This window comes from Lipophrys pholis (genome assembly GCF_963383615.2).
Source record: "Lipophrys pholis genome assembly, chromosome: 6".
Lineage (NCBI taxonomy): Eukaryota > Metazoa > Chordata > Actinopteri > Blenniiformes > Blenniidae > Lipophrys > Lipophrys pholis.
Window position 1 is genome coordinate 493,484 of NC_137629.1, and position 13,983 is coordinate 507,466.

A 13,983-nucleotide genomic window follows, 5' to 3' on the forward strand; every position below is an offset into this window, starting at 1 on the left:
CGGTGCCTCCACCTCCACCTCCACCACACAACACGGTGCCTCCACCACCTCCACAACAGTGCCACCACCTCCACCTCCACCACACAACACGGTGCCTCCACCACCTCCACAACAGTGCCACCACCTCCACCTCCACCACACAACAAGGTGCCTCCACCTCAACCACACAACACGGTGCCTCCACCTCCACCTCCACCACACAACAAGGTGCCTCCACCTCCACCACACAACACAGTACCACCACCTCCACCTCCACCACACAACACAGTACCACCACCTCCATCTCCACCACACAACACAGTACCACCACCTCCACCTCCACCACACAACAAAATGCCTCCACCTCCACCACACAACACAGTACCACCACCTCCACCTCCACCACACAACAAGGTGCCTCCACCTCCACCACACAACACAGTGCCACCACCTCCACCTCCACCACACAACAAGGTGCCTCCACCTCCACCACACAACACAGTGGCTCCACCTCCACCTCCACCACCACCAGCCCGCCGTCTCACCTGGTCACACATTGGCTCCTTGTTTTTGTTGCTACTCTGATTACTTTTTCCAGCCCTGGTATTCCTCCGAGAACCTAAAATAAACTGCAGTCTCTCTGAACAGCGTCTGGCTGCTCCACAGATGAGATCACAATGATTCAGATACGATTTGGAGGAGAAACTCTCCAGATCAGCGAGATCGTTGGAGGATTTTCAGGTCCAGGTTGAAGCCAAGCAGACGTCAAGAGAAGAGCATGAACTAAGTCTCCACTAACATTTAACAAGGAGCACAGAAACACAACGCTGGAAAAGTCATGCAGGGACGTTTTGAGAGCAGAAATATTTCAATTCCAAATTGAAAACATGTGTGTCTCCAGAGAGGCTGGGCTCCTCGTTGTTCCTCCTGAACAACAGCAGAGAAGGAATCCTCACGATGGACAAGTTCTACCAGCAATGAATCACAACATGGAGGATTTCTTCATCAAACATGGCCGCCGCTCCACCGCACCTCTGCTGGGAAACACCTCAACCAGGAGCAGGAAACAGTAACAGGGTCTGTGGCTGTGTGGAGCCAGTCTGCCTCCACCTGTCCACCTCCACCTCTCTGCCTCCACCTGCCCACTGCGACCTGTCTGCCCAGAGACCGAGGGCCAGCTGCTAATGCTGCTGCTCCAGGACTGCCCAGGGCTGCTCCAGGACTACTCCAGGGCTGCTCCAGGACTACTCCAGAGCTGCTCCAGGACTGCTGCTCCAGGGCTGCTGCTCCAGAGCTGCTCTAGAGCTGCTCCATGACTACTCCAGAGCTGCTTCAGGACTGCTGCTCCAGGACTGCTGCTCCAGAGCTGCTCCAGGGCTGCTGCTCCAGGGCTGCTGCTCCAGAGCTGCTCTAGAGCTGCTCCATGACTACTCCAGAGCTGCTTCAGGACTGCTGCTCCAGGACTGCTGCTCCAGAGCTGCTCCAGGGCTGCTGCTCCAGGGCTGCTGCTCCAGAGCTGCTCCAGGGCTGCTGCTCCAGGGCTGCTGCTCCAGGGCTGCTGCTCCAGGGCTGCTCCAGGGCTGCTCCGTCACGTGGAAGAACCAACCTTTCTGGAGCTGGGATCCATTATGAGCTCACAGGAGGTGGAACATTGTGTTTTGTCAAGCTGGAGGGACTTGGACATATTTCATGGACCGAGCAGCTCAGAGAGCAGCTCAGAGAGCAGATCAGAGAGCAGATCAGAGAGCAGCTCAGAGAGCAGATCAGAGAGCAGATCAGAGAGCAGATCAGAGAGCAGATCAGAGAGCAGCTCAGAGAGCAGATCAGAGAGCAGCTCAGAGAGCAGCTCAGAGAGCAGCTCAGAAGAAACTAGGGAAGTCGTCATTGTCAAGTTTGAGTACAAATCAATCAAAGCTTCTTGACTGATCACCTCAACAGCTCCCAATCAATGAAGCTCAATAAACTGAGAAACTCTGGATCACGGCTTGTGGCGGCGCTACGGAACGAGTGGCGCTCTGAGACGAGCGGCGCTCTGAGACGAGCGGCGCTCTGAGACGAGCGGCGCTCTGAGACGAGCGGCGCTCTGAGACGAGCGGCCCTCTGAGACGAGCGGCCCTCTGAGACGAGCGGCCCTCTGAGACGAGCGGCGCTCTGAGACGAGCGGCGCTCTGAGACGAGCGGCCCTCTGAGACGAGCGGCACTACGGGATGAGTGACGCTCTGAGACGAGCGGCCCTCTGAGACGAGCGGCGCTCTGAGACGAGCGGCACTACGGGACGAGCGGCCCTCTGAGACGAGCGGCGCTCTGAGACGAGCGGCGCTCTGAGACGAGCGGCCCTCTGAGACGAGCGGCCCTCTGAGACGAGCGGCACTACGGGATGAGTGACGTTCTGAGACGAGCGGCGCTCTGAGACGAGCGGCACTACGGGACGAGCGGCCCTCTGAGACGAGCGGCGCTCTGAGACGAGCGGCGCTCTGAGACGAGCGGCCCTCTGAGACGAGCGGCCCTCTGAGACGAGCGGCACTACGGGATGAGTGACGTTCTGAGACGAGCGGCGCTCTGAGACGAGCGGCGCTCTGAGACGAGCGGCCCTCTGAGACGAGCGGCCCTCTGAGACGAGCGGCACTACGGGACGAGCGGCCCTCTGAGACGAGCGGCGCTCTGAGACGAGCGGCACTACGGGACGAGCGGCGCTCTGAGACGAGCGGCACTACGGGACGAGCGGCCCTCTGAGACGAGCGGCCCTCTGAGACGAGCGGCCCTCTGAGACGAGCGGCGCTCTGAGACGAGCGGCCCTCTGAGACGAGCGGCCCTCTGAGACGAGCGGCCCTCTGAGACGAGCGGCCCTCTGAGACGAGCGGCGCTCTGAGACGAGCGGCACTACGGGACGAGCGGCCCTCTGAGACGAGCGGCCCTCTGAGACGAGCGGCCCTCTGAGACGAGCGGCGCTCTGAGACGAGCGGCCCTCTGAGACGAGCGGTGGCGTTCTGTATTGATCCACAGGAGTCGATCACCCGACTGTATCAGTGACCTCTGACCTTGGACAGACCATAATAATAATATGTGTGACTTCTAAGCACTGATCCACAGAGAGAACCGCTCAGACCGGAACCCTGGGAGACGCTGCCGTTCCCTGTGGGCGGGTTCTACCGGGTCGAAGCACCAAGCAGCCTCCATCATGAGGAAGCTGGCTCCGCCCACCATAGATCCCACTGCTGCACATTGAGCCAAACCAGGGAACCAGAGGAAGAAGCACATTCCACCGCAGCGCCAGGAAGGGGATCAATTCTGACAACCAACAATGGCTGCCGGACTGCCTGCGGCCCGGCTCAGGTCCACTCTGCGTTCTGACCTGGTCCAGATGTGAGCCAGGAAGAACTGACCCAGGTACCAACCGTCCAGACTCCGGAAAATCAGACTTGATGATCCTGGTCTGAATGTTTCCAAAACACTACTAACTAACTACTAACTAACTACTGGAGTAGGTAACCTACCGGAGCAGGTACCGAGTCACCAACAGTAACAGCCACCAGCAGTAACAGCACCTCCAACAGTAACAGACCCTCTAGCAGTAACAGTCACCAGCAGTAACAGACCCTCTAGCAGTAACAGCGCCTCCAGCAGTAACAGACCCTCTAGCAGTAACAGACCCTCTAGCAGTAACAGTCACCAGCAGTAACAGACCCTCTAGCAGTAACAGTCACCAGCAGTAACAGATTCACCAGCAGTAACAGAGCCTCTAGCAGTAACAGTCATCAGCAGTCACAAATTCACCAGCAGTAACAGAGCCCCGAGCAGTAACAGTCACCAGCAGAAACAGAGCCACCAGCAGTAACAGAGCCTCTCATAGCAACAGTCATCACAAGTAAGAGATTAACCAGCAGTGATAATCACCAGTAGAAACAGAGTCACCAGAAGTAAGAGATTCACCAGCAGTAACAGAGCCACCAGCAGTAACAGAGCCACCAGCAGTAATGGAGCCACTAGCAGTAACAGTCATCAGCAGTAACAGATTCACCAGCAGTAACAGAACCTCTAGCAGTAACAATCACCAGCAGTAACAGAGCCACCAGCAGTAACAGAGCCACCAGCAGTAACAGTAACTAGCAGTAACAGTCATCAGCAGTAAGAGATTCACCAGCAGTAACAGAGCATCTAGCAGTAACAATCACCAGCAGTAACAGTCACCAGAAGTAACAGAGCCTCTAGCAGTGACAGAGCCTCCAGCAGTAACAGAGCTACCAGCAGTAACAGAGCCTCCAGCAGTAACAGAGCCTCCAGCAGTAACAGAACTACCAGCAGTAACAGAGATACCAGCAGTAACAGAGCCTCTAGCAGTAACAGAGCCTCCAGCAGTAACAGAGATACCAGCAGTAACAGAGCCTCCAGCAGTAACCGAGATACCAGCAGGAACAGAGTCTCCAGCAGTAACAGAGCCTCCAGCAGTAACAGAGCCTCTAGCAGTAACAGAGCCTCCAGCAGTAACGGCGCTACCAGCAGTAACAGAGCCTCCAGCAGTAACACAGATACCAGCAGTAACAGAGCCTCTAGCAGTAACAGAGCCTCCAGCAGTAACAGAGATACCAGCAGTAACAGAGCCTCCAGCAGTAACCGAGATACCAGCAGGAACAGAGTCTCCAGCAGTAACAGAGCCTCCAGCAGTAACAGAGCCTCTAGCAGTAACAGAGCCTCCAGCAGTAACAGAGCTACCAGCAGTAACAGAGCCTCCAGCAGTAACACAGATACCAGCAGTAACAGAGCCTCTAGCAGTAACAGAGCATCCAGCAGTAACAGAGATACCAGCAGTAACAGAGCCTCCAGCAGTAACAGAGATACCAGCAGTAACAGAGCCTCCAGCAGTAACCGAGATACCAGCAGGAACAGAGTCTCCAGCAGTAACAGAGCCTCCAGCAGTAACAGAGCCTCTAGCAGTAACAGAGCCTCCAGCAGTAACGGCGCTACCAGCAGTAACAGAGCCTCCAGCAGTAACAGAGATACCAGCAGTAACAGAGCCTCCAGCAGTAACCGAGATACCAGCAGGAACAGAGTCTCCAGCAGTAACAGAGCCTCCAGCAGTAACAGAGATACCAGCAGTAACAGAGCCTCCAGCAGTAACCGAGATACCAGCAGGAACAGAGTCTCCAGCAGTAACAGAGCCTCCAGCAGTAACAGAGCCTCTAGCAGTAACAGAGCCTCCAGCAGTAACAGAGCTACCAGCAGTAACAGAGCCTCCAGCAGTAACACAGATACCAGCAGTAACAGAGCCTCTAGCAGTAACAGAGCCTCCAGCAGTAACAGAGATACCAGCAGTAACAGAGCCTCCAGCAGTAACAGAGCCTCCAGCAGTAACACAGATACCAGCAGTAACAGAGCCTCTAGCAGTAACAGAGCCTCCAGCAGTAACAGAGATACCAGCAGTAACAGAGCCTCCAGCAGTAACAGAGCCTCCAGCAGAACTCACCTCGGCACGCTGGGTGCGCGGCTGGCTGGCGTCTGTTTCGATGGCGTACACGTCCAGCAGGTAGAGGTCGGCGCCCTGCTCGCGGTCCAGCTCGGCGGCGGTCTGAATGACTCCGGAGCGGCGGCCGATGGTGAAGAGTCTCCCCACCGCTTTGCCGCCGCCACGCACCGCCACGATGAAGTACTCCACTCTGGCGGCGCGGCGGGCGCTGGAGGCGTCCAGCGATATGACGCTGGTGCCCGGCGGCTGGCCCTCCTTCAGGATGGTGATGTATTTGGGCTGGGAGAAGACGGGCCCATCCGGCCCCTGCAGGAGGACGGTCAGCTCGGTGTGGGAGGTCAGGCGCTCGGTGCCGTGGTCGGTGGCCGACACTCGGAGGGTGTAGAGGAGTCGGGACAGGACCAGCTGAGACGCCAGGCGGATGTCTCCGCTGTACCTGTCCATGATGAAAGTGTCCGAGTCGCCGCCCACCAGCTCGTACTCCACTTCCCCGTTGGCGCCGTCGTCGGGGTCGAAGGCCACCACTGTGGTCAGGATGGAGCCGATGACGATGTTCGGCTCAGCCACCAGGGCATTCTGGGAAACGAAGGTGGGCACGTTGTCGTTCTGGTCCGTGACCCATATCGTGACGTTTTTCAGGGCGAAGCGTCGGAACTCGGCGGGAACAGCCCGGTCGGTGGCTTTCACCGTCAGCTCGAACAGATTGGAGTACTCCCGGTCGATTTCCCGGTTGGTGTACACGAGACCGGAGCTGGGCTCAATGGCGAAGTGGCTTCCTCGAGGAACCTGCTGGACGATGGTGTAGTCCAGCTCGCCGTTGATGTCTGCATCGGTGTCGTGAGCTGTGACGGTCAACACCGAGGTCGTCACAGGGAGATTCTCAGGGATGGACTTGAAAATGTCTCCCGGGGTGAAAACGGGAGGGTTGTCATTAAAGTCCCTGACGTGAATCACCACAGGAATGGAGGCAGAGCGCGGCGGCCTCCCGTTGTCCTTGGCGGTGACGTTGAGTTTGTACACTGACTGAGTCTCATAGTCCAGTTTCTTCACCAGAAAGACGCTGCCTGTGTTGGCGCTGATGCTGAAGGTGCCGTGGTTGTGAGTTGCTGTGATGCTGTAACTGATGTCGGCGTTCGGGCCCGAATCTGCGTCGGTGGCAGTCACAGAGGCGACCAGCTCCCCGATCCTCATGTTCTCCAGAACATCCACCGCCAGCGAGGCCTTGGGGAAGGAGGGGGTGTTGTCGTTCTCATCCAGGATGCCGATGCTCAGCATGCAGGAGGACGACAGGGACACGGCTCCGCCGTCCACAGCCACGATCTTCAGCGAATACGAGGATGTGGATTCATAGTCAAGCTTTCCAGCTAATGTCACCTGACCAGAGCTGCCGTCTATTGTGAACCGGGCTTCCTCGTTTCCGTCGGCGATGTGATAACGCACAAGTCCGTTTTGGTTTTGATCCACATCGGAGGCGGAGACCCTGAGCAGCTGCGTGGAGTTGAGAGCAGACTCTGAGATGGAGGCCTGGTAAATGTCTTTGGTGAACTTCGGAGGATTGTCGTTGATGTCTTGAATGTAAACTTGTACTTTGGCCTGGTCCCTGAGGGGCTTGGGGAGACCCTGGTCTGACGAGATCACCACGAAGCTGAACACGGCGGCGCCCCTCTGTCTCATGAGAGCCTCGCGGTCCAGCCGCAGGGTGCTGGTCAGCTCCCCCGTGACGGCGTTCAGTTCGAAGTTGGACTGCGGAGCCTCGAAGCTGTAGCGGACCTCACTGTTAGGGCCAAAGTCCTTATCCTCAGCAAACACCTGCCCGACCAGGGACCCCCGTCCCTGTTCCTCCTCGAAGTGAAACACGTAGTTGGTGCTGTTGAAGAGGGGCCGGTTATCGTTCACGTCGTCCAGAATCACGCTGACGTTGACTGAAGCGCCGAGCGGCTCTACCGCTCTGTCTTTAGCTGCAATCACCAAGTGATATCGGTCCTGGATTTCTCTGTCCAGCTCCGCTTTGATGTAGAGCTGCCCGTCTGGGAAAATACCAAAGACGTCTCCGGTGTTACCGCCGGCGATGTCGTACATGATCTCCCCGTTCAGACCCGAGTCTTTGTCTGTGGCCTCCACTTTGAAGAAGCGGCTGTTCACGGGCTCCGACTCCGTGATGCTGACTTCGTACGACAGCTGGTCGAACACGGGCGAGTTGTCGTTGACGTCATAAACACTGACGATGAGGACGAGCCGGGCAGCGTGCTGAGGGACGCCCATGTCTGCTGCACTCACCTCTACCTCGTAGGAGCTGGTGGTGACCTCCAGCGGCCCGGTCAGCGTGATCAGGCCGTGCTTCTCGTGAATGTGGAAGAGGCCTCTGGGGTTCTGAGCGAGGCGGTAGACCACCATGCCGTTGGTGCCTTCGTCAGGGTCGGAGGCTTTGGCCTGAAATATTGCGTGACCCGTGCCCCAGTTCTCCACTGCGCTCACGTGCTCCACCGAGTGGATGAAATGAGGAGCGTTATCATTTAGGTCCTTCACAGTTACGTTGACCACAGCGTCTCCAGTGATCTCTCCGGCTCTGGCCACGACCTTCAGCTGGTAGAAGCCCTGCTCCTCGCGGTCGATGGGACCGGACGCTGTGATCTGACCGGCGCCGTTCACAGTGAAAATCCCCCTCTGGTCACCCGACGTGATCAAATAGGAAATGTTTGTGTTCAGATCTACTGTGGTGGCTGAAACTGTTCCTACCACCGTGCCGAGGCCCACGTTTTCAAACATGACGAAGCTGTAGCCTCTCTGGCTGAAGACCGGCGGGTTGTCCTGCGTGTCTGTCACAGTGACGGTGACGATGGCCTGAGCGTGAGACCGCAGGCCGCCGCCGTCCGCCGCCGTCACCTGCAGCTGGTAGGTGGTTTTCTCCTCTCGATCCAGAGGCACCAGCGTGCTGATCTTCCCCGTGTTGCTGTTGATGTGGAACACAGAAGCATCTCCAGCCGTGATGATGTACTTGACTGTGCCGTTTCGGCCCAGGTCGGGGTCTGTGGCGGAGACGGCGGTCACATGAGAACCCGCCGGCTCGTTCTCTTTAACGTTAGCAAAATACTGCACAGGGTAGAAAAGCGGCCTGTTGTCGTTGATATCCCAGAGCGTGACGTTGACTCTGCCGACGGAGTGCAGGGGGGGGCTGCCTGCGTCTGCCGCCTGGACGTGCAGTAAGTATGAGGCCTGTTCCTCCCGGTCCAGTTCCACCGCCGTGCTCAAGCGGCCGGACGCGGCGTCCAGGCGGAACAGCTCCTGCACGCCGGCCGGAGTCTCCGCCTCAAACGAGAAGCGGACTGTTCCGTTGGCCCCGAGGTCGTCGTCTGAGGCCGACAGCACCAGCAGCTCGGTCCCGGCGGGGGCGTGCTCCACCAGGGACACGTGATACGTGCTCTGGGTGAAAGTAGGCACCTGGTCATTCACATCGGTGACGCTGATGATCAGCTTGGTGTAAGAGATCTTGGGCTGCAGCCCCTGGTCTTTGGCACTAACGTTAAGCACTATTTCAGACGCCACTTCTCTGTCCAGCAAAGCGGCGCTGGTGACCAGACCGCTGTTCTCACTGATGGAGAACCAGCCCAAAGCGTTTCCAGACACCAGAGCATAGCGCAGATTGGCGTTCTGCCCAGAGTCGCCATCTGTTGCAGAAACCCCTTTAATGTAGCTGCCTCTTGGTATGTCCTCACTGACATCCACTCTGTACTGCGTTTCCTGAAATATGGGGGGGTGGTCGTTGATATCATTCACAAAAATAACCAGACTGGCAAAGGAGGACCGGGCCATGGGTCTGCCATTGTCTGACACCGACACAGTCAAGTTGTAGGAGGAGATTCTCTCTCGGTCCAACACGCTGGCCACTTTGATCAGACTTAAATTTGGCACCGGAGACGTGTGCACCTCAAAGTGTCTCTGCTCGTTGCCTCCTAAGATGGAAACTGAAATGTTGCCGTTGGCTGTGGGGGAGTCCGAGTCCGAAACCGTGAGCAGAGCCACGACCGTGCCGATCTGAGCGTTTTCATCAACAGACGCAAATTTAGAAGTGGTGGGGAAATATCGGAACTTCACCACGGGGTCGTTATCGTTCACATCAAGGAGCTGGATGGTGGCTTCTGTTCGGCCCGACAGCGCCGGCACGCCGTTGTCCACTGCATGGATGGTCAGGGAATATTCCTTCCGACTCTCAAAATCTAACCCTTCTTTTATGATAATGGTTCCTGCTTTCGGGTCAATCTGGAAGGGCGTGCCCTCATCCAGGTAGTACCTGATCTCCGCATTGGCGCCCTCGTCCTGGTCTGAGGCTGTGATCTGCAGAACACTGGAACCTACTGCTGCGTCCTCATGAACACTGGTGTGGTACTGGTCCTGCTCGAACACAGGGGGGTTGTCATTTATATCCTGAATAGTGACGTTGACTTGCAGGTAGCCAAACTTTTTGGGGTCTCCTTTGTCCTCCACCTCGATAAGGAGCTGGTAGAACGGAGTCACCTCCCTGTCCAGGCCCCCGGTGGACACCAGGTGTAAGAAAGCCCCCTCCCCGCTGGGGTTGACGGTGATGTCCAGGCGGAACCTCCTCTGCTCGTTTCCTTTCACGATCCTGTAGGTGGTGTGATCCACGCCGTTACTTCCGATGTCTGAGTCGGTGGCGGTGTCCAGGATGACCTGCCGGCCGCTGCTGGCGTCCTCTTTGAACGACACCACGATGGAGGCGTCGGGAAATACCGGCGAGTTGTCGTTAATATCCAGAACCACGATGCGGACCTCGGTGGGGTAGGTGGGCTGGCTGGACAGCACCACCACGTTGATCACGTCGCTCTGCAGAAGCTCCCTGTCGATCACGGAGGACGTGGAGATCAGCCCCGTGCTGCCGTTAATGGAGAAAAGTTTGTGGTTTTCGCTGAAGCGGTATGTGAAGCTGGGTCGGGTCTCTATCGTGCCCACGTACGAGCCCACCGGCTGCTCCTCCAGGACCTGGAACTCTTGGCGGACTTGGCTGGAGGCTGAGTCCTGCGACAGAGTCCATAAGAGGAGTAACATGAAATGGAAGCGTCCCGAGCTCCTACCTGAGAGCGCCATGGTCAGAGCCTCAGACACAGTCCATGCCTCTGAAGCAGCAGCTTCACTCTAGAACATTGTCCTCCAACAAATCCCACAGCAAGAACACACACTGCTCCTCACACTCCCAAAAGTACCAAAAGTAATCCACAGCAGTATTCTCCCGTTAATTACATCAAATCCTCAGAAAGGAAAAAGGATTCCTGCAGCTCAGGAAGGTTCAACTCCACCTAAAGCTTTTTTCTTCCTCTTTTTTTAAAGAAGGACGAAAATCCTCTGGAAGACGAAACAACAGAAAAGTTCCTGGCTGCTCGGAGAGGAAAAGTTGATCCAGAGTGAGCAGCGGTGGAAGCGAGCGGCTGAGCCTCGGCACCGTCCCGCGGAATAACGGTGCGCAGACGCCTCAGTCATACCGTGCTGCGGAGTCCCACTAAGTTGGGACAAAGCAGGAGCGAGCGGACTGCCTCCCATCACGCATCTCATTGGACAGCGGCGCTCCGCGCGCCCCCCTCCGCCGCTCCATTGTGCCGCGCGGCGCGCGACCCGGCGCGCGTCCCGGTGCGTAAAGACGGTGCCAAGCACAGAAAACAGGTAAAGTCCACCTGCATGGAACTCGGGGACGCATTTGTCAGAGATTTAAGTCCCCGCTGGAAAGTCAAGGTCTCCCTTTTTACCCCTCTTTTATTTTTAAGTTTCCGAAGCTGCTGCTCTGGACAGGAACGTGATGCTTTAAATGAAGGACAAATGAGGTTCCTACGAACCAGCAAAGTGAGGAACCTCACGCCACCAAGAGAACATACTGCTGTCACCTTCTAATTATCAGTCTCAAGTTTTCCACTTGACATTGATCCACCGAGTCCAGGAGACAAGGACGAGTCCAGAACCTTTCAACCTCATTTCGTCACATTTAGAACCTTCTGAACATCAATGGACTGCATGACTCCGCAGCGGACGGAACCGAGAGGGAGGCTCTGTACGACGGGTCAGGAGCTCCACCTACCGGTCAAAGATGGAACTCTTCAGAGAGGGAGAGAGAGAGAGAGAGAGAGAGAGAGAGGGGAGGGAGATAGAGGGAGGGGAGGGAGATAGAGGGAGGGAGGGAGGGGAGAAGGAGGGGGGAGGAGGAGAGGGAGGGGGAGAGGGAGAGGAGGTGGGGAGAAGGAGAGAGAGAGAGAGAGGGGAGGGAGATAGAGGAGGGAGATAGGGGGAGGGGAGGAGGGGAGGGTGGAGAGGGAGGGGGGGAGAAGGAGAGAGAGAGAGAGAGAGAGATAGAGGGAGGGAGGGGAGGGGGGAGAGGGAGAGGGGGGGAGGGAGGCTCTGAACGACGCGTCAGGAGCTCCACCTATTGGTCAAAGATGGAACTCTTCAGAGAGGGAGAGAGAGAGAGAGAGAGAGGGGAGGGAGATAGAGGGAGGGGGGAGAGGGAGAGGAGGGGGGGGAGAAGGGGAGGGAGAGAGAGAGGGGGGGAGGGAGATAGAGGAGGGAGATAGAGGGAGGGGGAGGGGAGGAGGGGAGGGTGGAGAGGGAGGGGGGAGAGGGGAGGGAGAGGAGGGGGGGAGAAGGAGAGACAGAGAGAGGGGGGAGGGAGATAGAGGAGGGAGATAGAGGGAGGGAGGAGGGGAGGGTGGAGAGGGAGGGGGGAGAGGGAGAGGAGGGGGGGAGAAGGAGAGGGGAGGGAGAGAGGGAGGGGGAGGAGGAGGGAGAGAGGAGGGGGGGAGAGGAGGGGGGAGGGGAGGGGGGAGAGGAGGGGGGGACGAGGAGAGGGAGGGGAGAGGGAGGGAGAGGAGGAGAGAGGGAGGGGAGAGGGAGGGAGAGGAGGGGGGAGGAGGAGAGGGGGGGAGAGGAGGAGAGGGGGGAGAGGAGGAGAGAGGGAGGGGGGAGAGGGAGGGGGAGGGAGAGGAGGGGGGAGGGAGGGGAGGGGGAGAGGAGGAGAGAGGGAGGGGAGAGGGAGAGGAGGGGGAGGAGAGGGAGGGGAGGGAGAGAGGGAGGGGAGGGAGAGGAGGGAGGGATGAGGAGAGGGAGAGGAGGGGGAGAGGAGGGGGAGAAGGGAGGGAGATAGAGGGAGGGGGGAGAGGGAGAGGGAGAGGGGAGGGAGAGAGGGAGGGAGAGGAGGAGGGAGAGGGGGGAGAGGGAGAGGAGGGAGATAGAGGGAGGGAGGGAGAGGAGGAGAGGGGGAAGGAGAGGAGGGGGGGGAGGAAGAGAGGGAGAGAGGGAGGGGAGGGGGGAGAGGAGGAGAGAGGGAGGGGGAGAGGGAGAGGAGGGGGGAGGAGGGAAAGGGAGAGAGGGAGGGGGGAGAGGGAGGGGAGGGAGAGAAGTGGGGAGGAGGAGAGGGAGAGAGGGAGGGAGGGGAGGGGGAGGGAGAGGAGGGGGAGAGGAGGAGAGAGGGAGGGGAGGGGGGAGAGGGAGGGGGAGGGAGAGGAAGAGAGGGAGAGAGGGAGGGGAGGGGAAGAGGAGGAGAGAGGGAGGGGAGGGGGGAGGAGGAGAGAGGGAGGGGGGAGAGGGAGGGGGAGGGAGAGGAGGGGGGAGGGAGGGCGAGAGGAGGAGAGAGGGAGGGGGAGGGGAGAGGGAGAGGAGGGGGGAGGAGAGGGGGAGAGGGAGGGGGAGGAGGGGGGAGAGGAGGGTGGGGAGGAGAGGGAGAGAGGGAGGGGAGGGGGAGAGGAGGGGGAGAAGGGAGGGAGATAGAGGGAGGGAGGAGAGGGAGAGGAGGGAGATAGAGGGAGGGAGGGGAGGGAGGGAGAGGAGGGGGGGACGAGGAGAGGGAGGGGGGAGGGGGAGAGGGGAGGGAGAGGAGGAGAGGGGGAGGGAGAGGAGGGGGGGGAGGAGAGAGGGAGAGAGGGAGGGGAGGGGGAGAGGAGGAGAGGGAGGGGAGAGGGAGAGGAGGGGGGGGGAGGGAGAGGAGGGAGGGGGGAGAGGAGGGAGAGAGGGAGAGAAGGGGGGAGGAGGAGAGGGAGGGAGAGGGGGGAGAGGGAGGAGAGGGGAGAGAGAGGGAGGGGAGGGGGGAGGGAGAGGAGAGGGAGAGGGAGAGAGCGGCAGGGAGGGGAGGGAGGGAGGGGAGAGAGAGGAGAGAGGAGAGAGAGGGGAGGGAGAGACAGGGAGAGAGGAGGGGAGGAGGAGAGGGAGAGAGAGGGGAGGGGAGAGAGAGGAGGAGGGGGAGAGGAGAGGAGGAGAGGGAGAGAGGGAGGAAGAGGAGGAGAGAGGGAGGGGAGGGAGAGGAGAGAGAGGGGAGGGAGAGGAGGAGAGGGAGAGAGGGAGGGGGAGAGGAGAGGAGGAGAGGGAGGGGGAGAGGGAGAGGAGGAGAGAGGGAGAGGGAGGGAGAGAGGGCAGGGGGAGAGAGAGGGGGGGAGGGAGGGAGGGAGAGAGGGGGGGAGTAGAGGGAGAGAGAGGGGGAGGGAGAGGAGGAGAGGGGAGGGGAGAGGGGAGAGAGAGGGAGAGAGAGGGAGGGAGAGGGAGGGAGGGGAGGGGCG

The 13,983-nt window shown here is 58.9% G+C and overlaps 1 protein-coding gene across 1 annotated transcript in view; it reads right to left on the reverse strand.

The window, feature by feature from the left end:
• fat4 (FAT atypical cadherin 4) overlaps positions 1-10,540 on the reverse strand; it is a gene marked incomplete at its 5' end in the record, with an annotated part of 134,591 nt that extends 124,051 nt beyond the window's left edge. The window contains 1 exon segment of the mRNA XM_080465733.1: positions 5,441-10,540. Within this exon segment, the coding sequence (XP_080321859.1) occupies positions 5,441-10,540 (5,100 nt within the window).
• Between the last annotated feature and the right edge of the window lie 3,443 nt (positions 10,541-13,983).